This window comes from Lampetra planeri, chromosome 54, assembly GCF_965212315.1.
Source record: "Lampetra planeri chromosome 54, kcLamPlan1.2.h2, whole genome shotgun sequence".
In the NCBI taxonomy this organism is placed as follows: Eukaryota; Metazoa; Chordata; class Hyperoartia; order Petromyzontiformes; family Petromyzontidae; genus Lampetra; species Lampetra planeri.
In genome coordinates, this window is record NC_136160.1 from 7,712,927 (window position 1) to 7,732,222 (window position 19,296).

General features: G+C 56.4%; 1 protein-coding gene across 4 annotated transcripts in view; it reads left to right on the forward strand.

Moving 5' to 3' along the window:
• LOC144735182 (chromodomain-helicase-DNA-binding protein 7-like) overlaps positions 1 to 19,296 on the forward strand; it is a 106,796-nt gene that overhangs the window by 36,142 nt on the left and 51,358 nt on the right. For all 4 annotated transcript variants that reach the window (XM_078617634.1, XM_078617636.1, XM_078617637.1 and 1 more), the window contains 6 exons: positions 5,716 to 6,299; positions 8,137 to 8,266; positions 9,769 to 9,921; positions 13,170 to 13,238; positions 14,988 to 15,046; positions 15,977 to 16,094. In XM_078617634.1, the coding sequence (XP_078473760.1) occupies positions 5,716 to 6,299; positions 8,137 to 8,266; positions 9,769 to 9,921; positions 13,170 to 13,238; positions 14,988 to 15,046; positions 15,977 to 16,094 (1,113 nt within the window). The remainder of the gene's footprint in view (positions 1 to 5,715; positions 6,300 to 8,136; positions 8,267 to 9,768; positions 9,922 to 13,169; positions 13,239 to 14,987; positions 15,047 to 15,976; positions 16,095 to 19,296) is intronic.

The following is a 19,296-nucleotide window of genomic DNA, read 5'->3' on the forward strand; positions in this document are numbered from 1 at the left end:
AAAAACGCCTTTCGAGTATTTGGCTGCAGTAAATTTCCACGTGATCCGCCACTTCGTTTAGCTTTCATCTGTGACCAGGTCCCTCCTGAAAAAGAGCAATAATATAGCTCAGTGGGCCTTACCTTGTAAAATCAAAATAGTTCAGTAGTTTAGGATGGCGGTGGTGACGGCGGTGATGGAGTGCCCTACTCGACTCCGCGTTACTTTGCAGCTCATCTCAAACACGTGAAAGGGCCCCCCCCCGCCTCAAATTGGCAGCTGTCCCCGCGTGGCACAAGGTGACTCGCACCTGGCCTGTACGTGGGGCATTAGTCTGCCTGAAGGGGACGATGATTGCTGCTATGTGTAATTCCAGTTGAGTAGCGTGCGTGTAATTTTCTGATTTGGAACATTTGAGTGTGTGTGTGTCTTGGTTTGGTGTGTTTCTGTGTTCAATGCACGCGATCTGATTGTGCATTTGTGTGTGAGGTGTGCACCTGGATCTCTCCGTGTGTGTTTTGCCTGTGTGCAGTACACTGTGGCTGCGTGTCTTTGTGTTAGTGTGTGGTGTTTAGTATGTGTGCTTGTGCCTTCGTGTGGTCAGTGTGCGTCTTTGTGTACGTTTCCGTGTGTTCGAGTGTCTTTATATTGTGTGGTGTATGTTTGTGACTGTCGTTGAGCTTGAGTGTCTGTTCTGGTCTACTGTGTGTGTGTGTTTGTTTGTATCTGAGTACCTTTGTGTCTGTGTGTGTATCCGAGCGGGTCAATGTCTTGAGTATCTATGTGTACATGTGTCTGTTTCTGTTTGTCTTTGTGTGTGGTGTATGCACATATCTGTTTTATCCTTGTGTGTCATGTGTGTGAATTTGTGTGCATCTGTGAGTGCCGGTGTGTCTGAGCGTTCGTGTGTATCTGTTAGTGTCTGTTAGTTTGTGTTGGTGAGTGTCGGTCTGTCTGAGTGGTCGCTATGTGTGTGTGTTTGTGTCTCTGAGTGCCAGTCTGTCCGAGTGGCATGAGTGTCGGTCGGTGTGTGTCGGTGAGTGTCATGTGTGTCTGTGAGTGAGTGTCTGTGATGTCGTGTGAGTGTCTGTGTCGTGTGTGTGTCTGTGAGAGTGCGTTTTTGGGTGGGGTGCATACACCACGCAATGCGCGCGTCCCAACATCTCATCCCCGTGACTTCCAACTCCGCCATCACTTTGCGAACGTATGGACCGACCGGCCAACAAACCGAATTCCCTGTCATCGACCACGACAGCTACAGGGATAATAACAATAACGACAACAGCAGCAGTAACAATAATAATAATAATGGCAATAATAAATTTTAATTGCGTATGAAATGGAGCGTAGGGGAATGGCCGTTATCGATCGCAGCCGCGATGGAGCCATTGATTGGACCGGACTTGGCGATATGAGCAACACGAGCACGATCCGCGACATCCCGGCCTTTCGGACCCGCGCCGATCAGCGCCGATCGGCGCTCGCTCATCGTCCCTGGTGGGCACGGCGGGCGCCACCGTGAAAAAGCCGTCACCGGGGAGCCGGCTGCGACGCCGATATTACTAAATCGGCGCTGTCGTCGCTTGCAGTGCTGCCGTCCTCCCGCTGTCCGTGCACTTGCGCCGATCATTTTTAAATCGTAAACATTTTTTTTCTCCTTGGGTAATGGCGACGGTTTGCGTTGATTAATTATGCAGGCGGCTCCTGTTTGCTGCTGCTGCTTGTTGTTTCCGCTGCGATGAAGGTAAGGGACCATGCGGATGTGGCGCGGGACTCGATGTTCTGTGTGGATACCGGGGGTCTGTGTGTGTAGACTGGGGGGGTCTGTGTGGATGGTAGAGGTCTCTGTAGATACCGGGGGTCTATGTGGATACTGGGGGTCTGTGTGTGTAGACTGGGGGGTTTGTGTGGAGGGTGAGGGTCTGTGGATGATTAAGATCTGTGTGGATACTGGGGGTTGGTGTGGATGGTAAGGGTCTGTCTAGACACTGAGGGTCTGTGTGTGGATACCAGGGGTCTGTGGACAGTGAGGGTCTGTGTGTGGATACTGGGGATCTGTGTGGACAGTGAGGGTCTGTGTGTGGATACCAGGGGTCTGTGGACAGTGAGGGTATGTGTGGATACTGGGGATCTGTGTGTGGATACTGGGGGGGGAGGGGGGTCTGTGTTAATGGTGGGGTTACCGTGGATGGTCAGGGTGGTGCCGATCCGTTTATGAATGGGGGGGGGGATAATCTGTGGGTAAAACAAAACAGTTTTGTTGTCTTCCTGCGTCGGAAGTGTCACACGAATATCAAACTCAACGTATTCGTTACCAGCACTGCCTGATGAATGCAAACTATGGGTGACGTTTCGGTTGATGGCCCTTCTTCATAGCGCAGAGGTCCGTGGGTTCAGCGCTCGTGTGGGGTGTGGCTGAGATCATCGGTCCCATTTGCCAAAGACGTCCGGCCTGTGGGAATCGACTTTTAAACTCCCGTTAATTAATCTCCGTTTTCGATTCTGCTCTCGCCGCCGCCTCTGCCACCGTCGATTGCGAGCGGGTCGTGCACGCGCGCGTGAGAGGGGGCCCGCGGGATTGATTTTCCCTGTCCCGACCGGGGGAGCGGAAGTGTCGTACAAAGCAAAAAATATTCCCAAAAATTTTTTTGGCGAAGTGGCAAATTTGTGCAGGGGATCCCACCCTCCTCCTGAAGATGAGTTTTGAGACTCGAGGCGAGAGCCTTTCTTGAGCAGGGTGGGCCGTGGAGATCGGTGGTCGATCCTTGCCGTCGGAAGGTTAAAAGCGTGTTTGTCTGTGACACGGGTGGGGGGGGAGCGCCACAATCGCTCTCGTAGCGATGGTCTCATCTCCATGAGACGTTAGTTTGGCATCATGTTTGCCGCATAGGGACTTTGCGTTTTCGGAGGAAGCCGGCCGCATCGTTGAAAAAAGGCCGTCGACTGCAACTCGGGAGACAAAACAAAGCCAGAGCGAGAATAATTCGGCAATAACCGCGTCATAGCGCGCACCGCGCTGCAAACGATCTTCTCCTCCCCCCCCACGCCCCTCGTTCACGACGAGCGTAGCTGCAGGAAACGCATCACCCTCCTGTCAGTTTGTGCGTCCGTCAGCCGCCCCCCGCGTGTTTCGATCGTAAGCGCCGCCAAACACTGTCGTCGTTTTATCACGCCGTACTGCACTGTACTATATTGTACAGTACACTAATATAAAACTGTATGGTGAATGCTGTGCACATGCACCCGTGTGTGTCGGTGGTGACGGTAGTAGTACAACTTTGTTGTACGACCCGGAGACCCCGGTACCCGTGCAAGTTTCTCTGCGACGTGGCGATGGTGCGTTCATGTTCGGATTGTCCTTTAAAAGCGGGACTCGTGAACGCCCCCTGATCTGTAGCGGTGAGAACTCCGCAAGCGGTTCGTCACACCGAGGTCGTACCCGCAGTTGCAAATGCGTGACCGCGGTTAACCATCGCGGCCACCGGTCAGCTTTCACGTTGCCTCAATCGGACGCTTGGGCAATGTCGTCGGGCAGCGCTCGGGATTCCATGCCCTACGCATTATTCTTCTTCCCTGTTTATGACAACAATAAAAACGACTAAACTATTAAAGCTAAACGTTTTTTTTTTACCATGTAAGGCCCCACTGAGCTGTGCAGAGCTCTTTTTCAGAAGTGACCTGCCTAGCACAAATGATAGCTCAACGAAGCGGCTTATCATCACGTGGATATTTATAGCAGCCAAATAATCTAAACGTGTGACGTTGATTCTAAATGTGGAGAGAAAAATTAAAGGAACCGGAGAAAAATCCACGTGACCACGCGCAGAGAGAGAGAGAGAGACAAACATCTCCTCCAAATATACAGGTGTCAGGGCCAGGATTGAACCCGCGACCTCTTGCATACCAGGCGAGGGAGATAACATCTCGCCACCGTCGCGCTCCACCGGCGTCGGTGGGCGGTTGGCGCGCGCTCGTCCCCCCCCCCCCCCGGGCAAGGCGACGATGCGAACACGCCCCGCGTTCATACGCAATCCACGGGGCGACGGTGAGTGGGATTCAGCCGTGAGCTTCAGAACCGCGGCGGTCGTGGCGCCAAGAGCCGGAGTGGGGAAGTCGCTGAGTGTGGATGAAGCAGCTTTGTGGTCTCCGTTTCCTCTTGTCCTCGGGAGCGATTATTAATAATTTCTGCCCGTGCGCTCGTTTTGATTGACCGCACGATGCTGATGAGCGCCTGCTTTGGCGCGGGGTTTTTTGCGAGTTCCTCCATTTGGGTCGGCGCGGTTTATTTTCTCATGCTTGCATTTGTTTTTTAAATTAGCGCCTTCAAGATTTCACGGTTGAAAGCGTTCACGCGGTGGCTCTGTTTTGTTCCTCCGTCCGCAAAGTAGGGGGTAACTGGGACTTGCTACAGCATAAGCTCCACGATCCGGCACCCGTGGGGAATGGAGGTGGTTATCCGAGAGTATAAAACTTTCAAGAAAGAAACTTAAGCCTACATTCTAACTGTGCCATAACAAATAATTGACTGTTTTACAGAGGTCACTTTTAGAGCATTCTAAATTGATTGCAGAGAGCAGTGGGGCCGTTCAGAGTGTACAAACTGCCACTCGCGCCACCACTCGGCAGCGTCCTGAAGATCCCGTAAACAACAACGGATCTACGATAAGCGCACGGCAAGATGCCAGATGGGCGTCGGAATTTTTCCAGATACGTGAAGGAAGACTTGTATTGCCGTCTGACAGATGCCCGTTAATAGGGCGTTCCGGATGGTTGAGTGCCGGATGACGGAGTTTTTGCTGAAAGGGTTGAGCAATACTTTGGCGATCACTTGAAAAAAAACAACACCGTTATATATGGATAAGCCTGTGGAGCCTAGGTGACGATGTCATTCAGTGTGACATCAGCAGTCTACGTTACTACATGCGAGCGTCTCTTATGCCGATGACATAATCTTGTGACTTCATCTCGTTGTGTTGCTCGGAATTTGACATCCCAATTAAAACACTTCCGAGGATAAGCGTGTGCTGGAGGAAGGGAGAGGGTGTTATAGAATCTGTGCATTTGTACGATTTTTCTTCCCCGGCTTTTACTGCCGGCTGAGCGATTCCTCTCTCGTCCCTCGTAAACGGCAACGTCAAGCCGGGGGCTGCGGGGGTGGGGTGGCAGCGCGCCGCCCGCGTCCTGGACGCACGGCGGAGTTGCGTGCGTCCACATGAAAATCGGAACGAATATAATCGGCACTTGCCTATGGCCGGCACCGGCTGTCCCGTCGACCACACCGCTCCCCATCCCCCGCCCGCCTCCACCTCCCGTGAAGCGCAAACCGGCACATCCCGTGGCGCGTGGTCTTTTTCGGGCAGGTGGATCCTGTGCCGCAGGGCGAGGGTGGTGAACTCGGTGCGCTGGGGTGGCCGTCGCGGCATGTTGCCCCGCGCGTCGTCGGGTGGTGGTGGTTACCCATCTTGTGGCTCTCCGTGTCTGTGTCAAAGTGTGTGGTGTTTGTGTCTTTCTCTGTGTATCCGTGTTTGTGCCTGTGTCTATCCATTAATGTGCAGATCTGTGTTTTCTGTGTGTCCTGCTCGTCCTTGTGCCTGCCCATGTGCGAGTGTGCGTGTTTCTGTGTGCGTGTGCTCACGTGCGTTTCTCTGCCTCTGCCCATCTGCGTGTGCAGGTATGCCCGTGCGTTCACCCGCTCACACGTTCCTCCATCTCTCTCTCTCGGTCTCCCACACCCAGGTCCTACAGATGGTCCCACTGAGCCACCAGGAGCCCGTCGCCACCCAACCCGACACGACCACGCTGAAGCCCGGCCGCAAGGGCAAGCGCAAGCGCGCGTCCCAGGACGACGGCGGCGATGCCGACCCCAACGGGCAGGGCCAGGGCAAGGCCAAGGGCGGCCGGGGCCCGGGCAAGGCCAAGGGCCCCGGCCGCAAGAAGCAGTCGCAGGAGAAGGCGAGCGACAAGGCCAGCCGCATCGTCGCAGAGGCCATCGCGAAGGCGCGGGCGCGGGGGGAGACCGACATCCCCCGCGTGCTGGCGCCGGCCGAGATGCACGACGGGCGTCCGCCGGGGGAGCCGGCGGGGCCCGACGCCGGCGGCGACCTCGACACCGCGCCGCCGCAGGCCAAGAGGCCCAAGAAGAAGGCCGCGGCCGGCGTCGCTGCCCCCCCCAAGGAGCCCAAGGCCCCCAAGGAGCCCAAGAAGCCCAAGGAGCCCAAGGAGCCGAAGAAACCCAAGGAGCCCAAGGAGAAGAAGGAGAGGAAGCCCAAGCCGGCCACCTCGACGACGCAGTCCAAAGCGAAGGGCGGCAAGAAGAACAGGTGGGCTGTTGGCGAGGTCAGGTGGGAGTAGTGGGGGGTAGTGGTGAGGTCAGGTGGGGGTAGTGGTGAGGTCAGGAGGGAGTAGTGGTGAGGTCAGGTGGGGGGGTAGTGTGGTGAGGTCGGGTGGGGGGTAGTGGTGAGGTCAGATGAGGGGGTAGTGTGGTGAGGTCAGGTGGGGGGGGGTAGTGTGGTGAGGTCAGGTGGGGGGGTCGTGGTGAGGTCAGGTGGGGGGTAGTGGTGAGGTCAGGTGGGGGGGTCGTGGTGAGGTCAGGTGGGGGGGTCGTGGTGAGGTCAGGTGGGGGGGGTCGTGGTGAGGTCAGGTGGGGGGGTAGTGGTGAGGTCAGGTGGGGGGGTCGTGGTGAGGTCAGGTGGGGGGGGTCGTGGTGAGGTCAGGTGGGGGGGTCGTGGTGAGGTCAGGTGGGGGGGTAGTGTATTGAGGTCAGGTGGGGGGGGGGTAGTGGTGAGGTCAGGTGGGGGGGTCGTGGTGAGGTCAGGTGGGGGGGGTAGTGGTGAGGTCAGGTGGGGGGGTCCTGGTGAGGTCAGGTGGGGGGGTCCTGGTGAGGTCAGGTGGGGGGGTCGTGGTGAGGTCAGGTGGGGGGGGTAGTGTGGTGAGGTCAGGTGGGGGGGTCGTGGTGAGGTCAGGTGGGGGGGTCGTGGTGAGGTCAGGTGGGGGGGTAGTGGTGAGGTCAGGTGGGGGGGTCGTGGTGAGGTCAGGTGGGGGGGTCGTGGTGAGGTCAGGTGGGGGGGTCGTGGTGAGGTCAGGTGGGGGGGTCGTGGTGAGGTCAGGTGGGGGGGTCGTGGTGAGGTCAGGTGGGGGGGGTAGTGTGGTGAGGTCAGGTGGGGGGGGGTAGTGGTGAGGTCAGGTGGGGGGGTCGTGGTGAGGTCAGGTGGGGGGGTAGTGGTGAGGTCAGGTGGGGGGGTCGTGGTGAGGTCAGGTGGGGGGGTCGTGGTGAGGTCAGGTGGGGGGGTAGTGTGGTGAGGTCAGGTGGGGGGGTAGTGTGGTGAGGTCAGGTGGGGGGGGTAGTGTGGTGAGGTCAGGTGGGGCACCGGGGGGTGAGAACGTGGGCGCTGTGCTGCCCTGCTTGGGGCCTGGGTAGCACCGTGTGGCGCGTCACCGCTTTGGGCGTAGGAACGTCCCTTCCTCAGTTGTGGTTATTCTAGGACTCGTTAGGCAGTGTTGCAATTTGCCACGCACTCTCTCTTTAGAGATGCCGTGTGGTAGAGACGTAGAGGATCTAGGAACAAAAAGCAAGCGATTGAGTTTGAAGCAGTGATACACGGCGCGAAGTGCAAACACCAGCGGAGGGGGCAGTGCATCGGAATCCAGCGTTGTTGCTGCACACTCTGTACCGCCTCTGGTCCCCGCCATCATCCACCCCCGCACTGACCGCCGTGGCGAAGCCGAGTCAAATAGCCGCCCACGTGCCGTCGGAGGCCTTCATCCGGAAGCGGATGATTGGACGCGAGTTGGCCGCTCTTAGTTTCGGTGTGCGTGTGTATATGCGTGGGGAGCGCGGTATTGCAGTGGTTAGCGCGCTGCACCATGAACCTCGCGACACAAGTTCGATTACCGCTCACGGCCAACACCGGTGACAATTATCTGAACCGGTCCTGGGCCCCCTCCCCTCGGTCGACTCGGCATAAAATGAGTAACTGATGCTGTGTGTTAAACATCACCACTAGGGGACAGTCGGCCGGCCGTGGTATTGGCCACCCACCCCCTCGTTCGTATGCCGTGCCGGCCTTCACAGGTGCAACTCGCTTAACAGCGCTCGCCCCAACGGTTTGTTAAGGCTACACGGGGGATCATTGTGCGTGTCGTGCGTGCTCGTGGCAGCAAACCTCCGGTGTCGCCCGGCTCGCTGAAGAAGAGCAAGAAGAGGAAAGGGGGGGAGCTCTCGCCGGACCACTCGGACATGGAGCGCACGCCGCCTCCCTCTCCACCCGAGGAGGAGAGCCTGATCGAGGTACCCGGCCCGTCCCCTCGCCGCCTCCTCGCTCTTCTCCTCCCGTCGCCGCCGCGCCTCTCACCGTCTCGCCCCTACTCCGTCTCTCCCTCTACTCCTCGAGTTGCCTTTTGTAAATTTCGGTCTTCTTCCAGGCGACGCAGCCGCCGCCGACGACCTGTGGAACTCGAATCGAGTCTTCATCTGGAGTGGTCCGATTCTCGTCAGCTCAAGCGGTCGCCCATGTAGTCCACTCTGACGGGTGTTGGCCAAACGTCCCAATGCAGGGTCGTCCTGAACAAGCGTCTTCGGACTCCTTGTGGCTTTTCCGCGTAGATAATTTGGCTGCAATAAATTTCCACACGATCAACCACTTTGTTGAGCTATCATTTGTGGCCAAGTCCCTTCTCAAAAAGAGCTATAGAGCTCAGTGGGCCTTGCCTGGTCAAATAAAAAGTAATTTTCAGTTTTCCTAATGGGGGCCCGTCTCTCGGGCAAGGCCTCAACCGCTAGTTAGGTTTTGAACATCGCGGTTCTCTCTTCTCCCCGAACCTCCTGCCCGACAATCGACGCTCACCCCCCTCTCAGACCTAAGCACCCGGGCCGAGCGGGGGCCAGCTGATGGTGGCAAGGCGGTGGCGCCGGTATCACAGCGGTGATTCGTGGTGAACGATATGAGATGTGACAGACACGTCGGGAATTATTGAAGCTTATCGCTGGCGGAGGGAGGGCGCGTAGGAGGGGCGGTGCGATGATAAGAGGCCGGTGACTGGGGAGCATGCGAGGTGCGTGTGTGCGGGGAACGGTAGTGCAGCGGTTGACCCGAGTTTGATTTCTGCTCACGGCCAACATCGGTGACGATTATCAGAACTGGTCTTGGTCCTCCCCTAGGCTGACTCGGCCTCAAACGAGTACCTGGTGTGGTGTGTAAACATCGCCACTGTGTAGCCAAAGGCGGTCGGGCGTGGTGCTGGCCATGCTGGCCTTCATAGGTGCGACTCGCTCGCAGCACTGCCTCATCTCTCTCTCTATCCTCGGTGCGTTATTGGGTCGTACCCACTAGAGTTGTAATTGGCACGATGCCCGACGGTTCGGCTCCGGCGCGAGGAACCAAACGTCGGACACCGCGGGCACGACCCAGAAAAGCCGCCGGAGGGATGTTGCATCTGTGCCGCGCTCAAACCGCGTTGTGGATGAATCGACCAAAGTTTGCGTTGAGCAAAAGTTAACTTCTGCACGTGCCGTGCAGAGTTCTTTACGGAATTACATTCTCGTACGGGGGCACAAGGACACGCGCGCTCGGCCCTTCCCTCCACCGAGTGACGGCGTCAGGGCTCCCACAAACTCCTCTCTCTAACAGCAGCGGTGGGCATCCCTCCGTCCCTCCCTCCCTTCTCCTCTCCCTCCCTTCTCCCCTCCCTCCCTTCTCCCCTCCCTCCCTTCTCCCCTCCCTCCTTTGCCTCCGTCCTTCCTTCCCTCCCTCCTCTCTCTCCTCCCTCTCCTCTCTGCTTCCCTTCCCGTAGAAGCGGCGCTCGAACCGGCACGTGAAGCGCAAGCGCTACACTGAGGACCTGGAGATGAAGCTAACCGACGACGACGATGGCGACGACGACGAGGAGGTGGACGTGACGGGGACCGGCGCCAGCCCGGTGGGCCGCTCGGCCCAGCACGGCGCGGTGAGCCACCATGCCGGCGCCGGCGGCGAGCGCTGGCGGACTCCGTGCTCCGCGGTCGTTCATCACCGGCCGTTGCCGCCGCGGCAGCAGCGCGGTGTCTAAATCTCCTTCCGTTCGATTGACCCGAAAGTTCGACTCGGAGCTATCGGCCTTTCCGCTGCGCCCTCCTTCCTCTCCCCCTCTCTCTTCTCTCCTCTTCGCTGCCCACTTTGTCTCTTTTTTTTGTTTCCCACCCCCCCCCACCCCCAGGTCGTAGTTCCCTCCGTTTTTATTTAAAGCTGCTGCCTCCTCCGTCTCGCTCAGCCCAGCTGTTGCGTGAAGGGTGGGGGGGAGATAAAAGACGGAGAGAGAGGAGAAAGGGAAATGTTAACGGCGGTAGCTAACGGGGGCCGGGGGGGGGGATGCATGACGGTCGGCAAATAGTCCCGGCGCATCGTGACATCTGCGACGAAGAAAGGGAAGGTAAAGGTCGCGGCATGGATTATACGGACGAACGGCGCGTTGAGCCTCTAGGGGTGGGGCCTGCGTGCGAGTGAGCGGGCGGGCGATCCTCGCTGATGAGTCTGATGACGATGATAACGATGATGATGATGCCTCCTGCCCTGCGGCACTAACGGTATCGACCGCCGCCTTCCGCGTGCGTTAGAATGTGGCGGGGGTGACGGCTGTGCGCCGAGCTGGGAGGGATGTGGGGTGGGGGGGATGCGGGGGTGGTGGGGGAGGGAAGCGCGGAGGCCACCCGGGATTGGAGGCGGTGGGGCGGGTGAGCGATGGCGTGCAGCGGCCACGGGGAGGGGGGGAGCAGGCTGCGGGGGATAGGAGGAGGAGGGGAGAGCGGGCTTCGGGCACGTGGGGGTGGCGAGGTGGGGGGGGGGTAGGTGATGACGATTCATGCCTGGCTTGTGGTGGTCGATAGACCCGTGACAAACTCGCTCCTCCGTGGGCTGCGAGTGGCCGGGTTCCATGCTACATGCGCCGCACGCTGCCCGCCCCTAGGTTCAGTTCCCCCACCAATCCCCCCCTCCTCACCAAGCAGTGCTTTTACAACAGCTGGAGTTGCACGTGCACACCGCACGCACGCATGTACGTGCGCGCGTGAGTGCGTGCGTAAGGCATGTGGCGTGCGCGGCGGTGATGAAATGTCACGACGCCGCTTGAGAATCCATCCTTGTTCCTCTTGTGTTTTTTTTCGTCTCATTTCTTTCGTTTCTTGTGGGTTTTTTTTCTTTCCTGTTTCCATTTGCACGTTTTTTTTTTGCTCTCGTCCCTTACCATCTTCTTTAAGTTATATTTTGCGGTTGTTCAGCGCGGCTCTGGGACGCGCCTTTCGCGTCTCGCTTCCGCCAATCGTTGCCCGTCCGCGACGTCCCACCACCGTTTGCGCTCCACGTGCCGGCAGCGCGCGGCAGCGCAAGCGGGCGTGCAGGGAGCTCTCGTGTGTTGCTCGCTGAAAATAAACAAACCGCGGGTACCCTGCGGCGTCGGAACGTCGTTCTGCAAGATACGGCGCCCGACCCCTGACGATGCCTGCTGTTGCTGTATATTTTGAGTTTGCGGTGTCTCTCTCTCTTTCCCCATGTTCGCGTGGATTTTTCTCCGGGCCCTCCGGTTTTTCCCCTCCACTTTCAGAATCGATGTCACGTGTTCAGAGTTATTTGGCTGCTGTGAATTTCCACGTGATGATGATGATAAGCCGCTTCGTTGGGCTGTCATTTGTGATGGCCAGGATTGCTTCTGAAAACGAGCCGCGTAGCTCAGTGTGGGCCTTACCCGGTAAAATAAAAAAAATACTTCAGTTTTCAATCACAAAAGCCTCGACGAGCCTTCAGAATCGTTTTCAGGAGGGTCCTTCCAAGTTTGGTTCGCGGTATGGGGAGGCGATGCTGCCGTGTGTGATCAAAATGATGTGGTTTGTCGTAATATTTTACACTTGATGTTTTTGCCCGATCCCGGGTTCATTGTATGGGGATTTAATCTTCGCTATGGCAGGAGACCTTTATGTGACAAGTAAAAAAAGATAGCATTGCTCTCCTTTAATAAATCGGTTACCCTGATAACCAGGTCAGAGCGTATTGAGATATTAGTATAAACTGGCAAGGGGGGGAGACCTGCGGGAGTGACTGCAAGGACAAGTGGAAATCATCCATCTGGGCTGAGCTGCGCTCAGACTTCTCATCGTTCAAGGCTCGGCTAATGACTCGTGAGCGCAGCACCCTGCCTCTGCCATCTCGCCTTAATTGCTCTCATTAATTAATTACCCTTATTAATGTCGGAACATTTCCGTGTACAATCAAATCGCCGCTCAACCGAGCCCGATCTCGGCGGATGTCGGAAGCTGTGCAGTGGCGCGAACCTGGATGAGTGGGCCCATCGCCACCACCACCACCACCGCCCAGGGCTTGCCAGGTGTTGTAGGCGCGGGGCTGTGGTGAGGTGTGGCCAGGAGGTGGCGGTGCTGAGTGTCACCCTCCTCCGTTTACAGTGTGGTGCTGACCTAATCAACTTATCATCGCGGGTCTAAATAGCGTTACTCTCATTATGGTTATCAATTGGACAACTAAAACAGCTCGCATTTATATCAGGCCCATAATGTAACAAATGTCTCCGAGTGCAGTATTTGGTCTAAGGGACTGCCCCCGGCGGCAGCTGTTCACCATTGTCGCGGGGCAGTGAAGGAGCTGCTCGCGTATGTAGTGTCAACGATTCAGAGACAGAGTTTCTAGGAGGCACCTTCTTCATGAATAACTTTCACGGTCTCGTCCACACGATCTCCACAGTAACTTAGCCCAGCCTGTACACAACACCAGCCGTCTAACACTGACAGCGCCGACTGAGATGGCCAACTCCTCTCCTACGGAGCGCAATGTCGAGCGGAGACGTTTAGTGACGACGGCGACGAGACGACAGCGACGACGAGACGAGTCCATTCCCAGAACCGACAGCCCCGAGCCCCTCGCTCTCGGCTCCTTTTATGCTCCCGGCGCGGCCTGGCTCCGCCCTGACCACGCCCCCTTCTCGAACCTACTAGCAGGTTCCAGGGGCCTCCAGACGGCGTCCTCCGTGACGCTTACCCCAGTTCCTCTACTCTGCCGACACCCCGTGCATGCCCTCACCGGCGTGTGCGCCGTCTGTCCAGCACAGCTGCCGCTGCTGTCCACCAGTCAGCGCTATTACACTACACGTGTGTGTCACGTGTGTCGTGTGTGGCAGTGAAGGAGCCGCTCGCGTGTGTCTTTGCTCGTACGCAGGAACACCTGGGCGAGGAGGAGGCGGCGGTCGTCGACAAGATCCTGGCGATAAGGACGACCCGGAACGAGGTGGGAGGCTGTTTTTTTTTTTTTACTCGTTGCCCGAACACGGCAGGAGATTGTTCGGCACACTCGCAGGGGCAACCTGTTGCTTGTTCGCCTGCGCCTGCTGCAGTCGGGTTATCGGAGCCGATTGTGCGACCCAGCCCCACCCCGTGTGACTTGTGGGTTAAACGTGCGGTTTTTGAGTGTGACGTTACTCTCGTCTGTCCACGTTTGGCGATTGCTTTGCTTTATGGCTGTGCGGTCTGCTCTCCTATAACGCGGCGGTAGTTGTTTCGTTCCTAAAGAACACCGCGTTATGGAAATATCGCGTTATAATTCATAATATATAATATAGGTTAAAGCGACAGTCTGCGATAACACGCGAGATGCATACGCAGGCCGAACAAAGACTGAGGCGTGTGGGTAGCATCTAAGAAGCATTCAGCAGCATGCCGCCTTTGTGTGATCCTTTGCCGAGGCAGCCGCACAACCGCGTATTCCTATTTGTGTGACGTAGTTCCGTTCACACGATGGCATTATATCTAATTCGCGTTATGTAAACACGCGGCGCTATAGGAGAACGGAGGGTACTTGGTTTTTGTTTGTTGGGCTTTTTGTCATTTTTGTGACAGCCTAGGGGTCACTCTTGCGAATGTGAGACTCCTCTCCTGGTCTTTCACGAGTTCTCGCACTGGGCACGCAGAATAAAAGTGCAAACTTGAGCCCACTCACATGAAACATCCACCCAAATCACTCGCTCATTCACTCGCTCATTCACTCATTCAATCACTCGCTTAACCATCCTCCCACCCAAACTGCTCGCTCGCTCACTCGTTCACTCAGGTCACGAGACTCCTATCCTGGTCTCTTGAGTTTTGACACTCGTTGAAATTATCTTGAAACTTTATTTATTTCACACAACCCAATTTCTAGACGGCACTAATATTACGTACTCCCACAAGGCCGTGTCGCTGATGGGATGTGTACAAAGTGCTTGGGTTCTTTTTAGGTGGTGGGAAGGAGGCTATAATCATGCGATGAATCTCTTCGATTGTGACGGTAGGATTGGGACTCTCACCATGCCTTGTATGTCACGTGACGTCACCACCCCAGGCGTGTAATGCGCCACAGCCATCCTTGATTTAGGTCATCGAAAGTCAAAAGTCAATGTCTTCATTATTTTAGACGGCAGAAACAGCAGGACAATTTAGACGCCTGAGAATCAGTTTAATCGCTGTAAGAAATCATCAGTACAGTATCGCCTTTGTTGCCTACTGCAGCCTTGTGTGTCAGGGGCTTTGTCTGTGACCATCCGGTCCGTGTCACTGTGGGGACGATCTGATTTTTACTGCCTGTGTGTGTCCGCCTGTGTGTTCACGTGGCGGTTACAAACCCACTGACCACCCACCCTCTAATGTGTCGTGCCGGCCTTTACAGGTGCTACTCGTTAGCGGCAATTGCCCCAACAGCCTATCAAAGGCTATACGGGGGTGGGGGTGGATCTTTGTGCACACAATGAGCAGAGTGCCGGGTGGCTAAAACACAGCAAGTTGGTATAGTAGGGTGCACAGGTGGTGCATCGGCCAGTCATCTCAGTCTACCCATGGCACCTGCTGGTTCTGTCCCGTGACCTGCCAGCGGGCGTACGACACTTCACATGGCCTTAACGTGCACGTGGCCTGGCACAAGCGCCGTGGTGATATCACCGCCACCTAATGGCGAATGACGGTTGTTGTTTGTTGTGTTTACACACTCGCATGCGTGTTCCGCCAGCTGCCTTCCGGCGAGGGTTCCGTCGATGTTGAGGAATTCTACGTCAAGTACAAGAACTAGTAAGTACACAACTGGGCAGCGCTGTCGTGTTACTTATCGCCCACGATTTTATCAACGCGCGAGAGTCTCTCTTTGTCTGGGCCTCTGCCGATGGGAGGATAGGACCCTGGGTGGGGGGGGGCGTGGGTGTCTCGTGGAACAACTGAGGGCACTTCCACGGATTAGGAACCTCGCGGTCAAAATTTCCAAATCCGAATGGGAGGGGCGGGGTGTCAATAATAATAATACGACCCGGGTGGGGGGTGGTTGGAGGCTGCGTCAGTGTGATGGTGTTCACGTCAACATCTACAATTGCACACGCAGAGGTTGCTTACGTGCGTGCGGCCTTATCCAGGCCACCAGCTCGGCAGGACTGGATGTGTGGCCGTTTTGTCATTTCGAACTACCAATTTTGTAAAGAGTTGAGGACATGTTACCGTCCCAACAACAGGAAGCAGAGTGGGACATGAACACGCTAATGGTACGCTAATGCTACTTTCATCCAGCGGGAGAAAAACGAGGCAGGGCAACCGCACAAACTTATCAATGAGACTGAAGACGAAAGAAAGTAACCGATCCTTGACTTATATCACAACCACTGGTCGTGACCTATTTGTGGAGTCGCCGGGCAGTGAGTTGTTAGCTGGGACCGTAGCCCTCTAATGGCTAAAAAAACAGATGCGGTTTTGGTGTCAGACACATGACAAGAGCGGTGCTTCAGGCTTGTTCTCGGCAGTGGCAGCAATGGCAGCAGCAGTAGCAGCAGTAGTAGTAATAGTCGTGGCAGTGGCAGCAGCAGCGGGCCGACGCGCGTGAACCGCCGTGCAGAGCTCAGCACTTCGAGCCCACGGTGCAAAACGATGAATGAAAGTGGCCAGAGAGAGTGATGTGGTGCTCCCCCCCTCCCCTAATCTCCCCCCTCTCCCCCTCCCCCCCGCCCTGTTTCCCAGCTCGTACCTGCACTGCGAGTGGGCCACCGTGCCGCACCTGGAGCGGGACAAGCGTGTCCACCAGAAGATCAAGCGCTACAAGGCCAAGCAGGCGCTGCTCAACAACTTCTTTGCCGAGGTGGGGAGGCCCGGTGGACACCCCCCCAACCCCCAAACCTTTATTGCAGGGCTTGGCAACCAAAATGACAAGAAGAGGCATTTTTTCCCCCCGAAATCAGTTTAAAAACCAAACAAAAAAAACCTCAATGTGTTCCAATTGCCGCAGTGCGCGATACGGTGGACGTAGAACCAATGTCAACTTGCTGACCCCTGCCCCCCCCATGGAAATCTGTTTTAAAAGAGCTTCATAGCTCATCAGATTCCTCTAGTCCCCCAAAAGGTTTTGATTCTGCACACTTGATTCGATTGGCTTTGTCAAGTGGCCGCACACTTCGGGCATCCTCGCAGCGGCTTCTGGCTGACCATGGAACAAAGACGCTTTCAGATGCTCCTCTGATGTTATGAAGCTACTGGAGCTTCACACATTTAAATCATCTGGATTGACAACTAATTTCTTTAGAAATGCTTTTGGTGTGCTCGTTTGTTGTCCTTACCCCGGTTGGCTATGTACGGTGTGAAATAATATCTGCATATCTATACTATTGATGAAGACAATTAAGTTTATTTGAGTTTAACTAGGTAAGAATTCGAGAAGCTCGAAGAGATTAATTTCGATGAGTAACTAGGATCGGCAAAATAACAAAAGCAAAACAAACAAAAGTAAACCGCAATTACGCAAAATGGAAATCGAAGGAAAAACAAGCGCGTCGTCCGCCCACGCAAGAAATAAACAATACTGCGCAAACACTAATCGGCGTTTAAATAACAGATGCCCTGCGGTGCGAATCAGCTCGGGCCGATTCCGTCCCGACCGCGATTGTCTATCACAATTACAAAGTTAGGTTTACAGAAATATTCCACGGAAATATGGGGGTGGGTGGTATGAACGTGTGAACAGAAAAGGGGATCTGACGCGGTCGCGCAAAAATACAAGTGAGCTTTTCGAGGTGGGAGGCCCTCTGATCTTCTCCGCCGAAGAGCGCGCTGGGCGCACGCGTTCCTGTCGGCCTGCGCTGGCCCACTCTCCCCACTCTGCGTGCGCATCTCGTCAGATAGGCCTGTGTGTGTGTGTGTAAATATGAATTTGTATAAATAATAGGTAACCTTATTGGGCAAATGGCTCGTTGACTAAGCGGATGCGATACGTAAATAATCGGACCGTGTCCTCCCATATCTGTCTATTTACATAAAATATAAACACAATATATGAGGGTGCCACGGTGGCGAAATGTTGTTAACTGCCTCGCCTGGTATACAGGAGATCCAGACCCTGTCACTTGTACATTTGGAGTTTACATGTCTCCCTGTGGTCGCATGGATTTTTCTTGGGGCCCTCTGGTTTTTCCCTCCACATTTAGAATCTTGGCTGCTATAGATTTCCACATGAGAAGCCACTTCGTTGAGCTATCACTTGTGACCAGGGGCCAGGTCGCTTCTGAAAAAGCCATATAGCTCAGTGGGCCTTACCTGGTAAAATAAAAATCCCGCACCTCCGATTCGGACGGTTGGCTACGTACGGTGTGAAAGAAGTTCGACATGCCACTGCTGCCAACGCGGTATCGTGATCATTAATATTGTCTCGGTGGAGTTCACTGTGCAGTGCAGCCTGGGCTTGAGATTCCGCCTCTGCTGCTTCAAACTCGCACACCAGGTTTCCCGGGGGGGGGGGGGGGGGTGTAAGTGGCAGGGAGAGGGGGGAGAAGGGGGGGAGTGCCCCCCTCGCCCCCGCCCCCCCCACACAGTTTTTACGAATTCATGCGGCGCACCCCAGCGGTGACCGAGATTGGAATTTAATCGGGCATTAATGATGGCGGTAATTGGATTGATGACATCAGGAAATTTCATTACAAGTGTCTGGAATCTGCATGCAAATTTTCGTCTTAATTTTAATTAATTTAATTTTGTTGGGAGTGATAATTGAATGGCCCGCGTCGTTGCCAACCGCTCGGTTGTAAGCGCCCTGCCGTCCGCTGCTGTGTGACCTGGCACGGAGCTCTGAGGAGTCGGACAAAACCTCGCGTGTGTGCGTGTGCGCGACGCCTCTGGGATTGCTACAAGTGTGCAGGCAAAGGTCCCCCCCCCATGTAGCGTGCCACAAGCTGTTGGGGGGGTCGGTGCTGTTAGACTATGTAGGCCGGCACGGCGGCGCAACGAGGCGACGGTGTTTTCAGCGCCACACTCGGCCTCCTTTGTCTCCCTCGTGGCGATGTTGACACGCTGCGCCGTGTACTCATCACACCAGCTATGCATTTTAAGCCGAGTCAACATTAGGTGGAAAGCCCAGGATGGGTTCAGGTATCCTCCACCCATGTTAATGGTGGGGAATCTAACTCGGGTGTCAGGAGTTCCTAGGGCAGCGAATTGGGACGTTGACCGATGAAGAGACGCGAGTGTCGGTGAATGTCTTGAGCGGGGGGTTGAGGTGAGTGAGGACACGTCCCGTGCGAGCCGTCACTGCACCCCGTCTGTAGGACAGGCTGCCCACTAATCTTAAGCGGTTTAACTCCTTCCTCCCCCGGGGGCCATTCTTGGCGAAATCTGGCGCGGATCGCACGTGCGCCAGCGATGCGCGCCAGCGACGCGTTGAGGAGCTTTAACCGCCCGCACACACGGCCGCGTCGGGGACGTCCAGCGGCCTCCGGCGCGACCCCGCGGTGACGGTTTCAATAGTTGCCGTCCCGGCGCTGGCGACGCCGACGCGGGTGGCGGCTTGCTCGCGCCAGGGGCCAAGCTGTTAACCCCCGGAGGCCCGCTTTGACGCGGCGTGCGTGCGCGCGCGCGACTGCTAATTGCTTCCTAATGGCGTCGATGCGTGGGAGCGGGCGGACCTGCCTCATTAGTAGGCCGATCAGGTGCCCGGGCGCCGTTAATTGGCTCTCTGCGGCCCCGGCGCTGTAATCGCCGCGCGGAGGCGACGGCGCCGGGCGGCAGGGGAGCGGTTTGCGGCGCACGAGAGCCGGCGAGAGGGCGAGAGAGAGTCTCGGCATTCTCAATCCCGGCACGGGGCGCTCCCCCCGGCCTCCGGGGGCGCCGGACCCACCGCGGTCATCCGGCACACTCGATGAACTCGGCGGAACGAGGGAGCGTGCGCTGGCGCTCGAGTCGACAGCCCTTTTTGGTGGCGTGGGCGGGGGGTGTGGGGAGTCCGGCTTCGCCCGCCTGTCTGTCACGCCGTTCCGATTGGAGCTCCCCCCCCCCCTCCCGGTAATCCTGCAACCGGC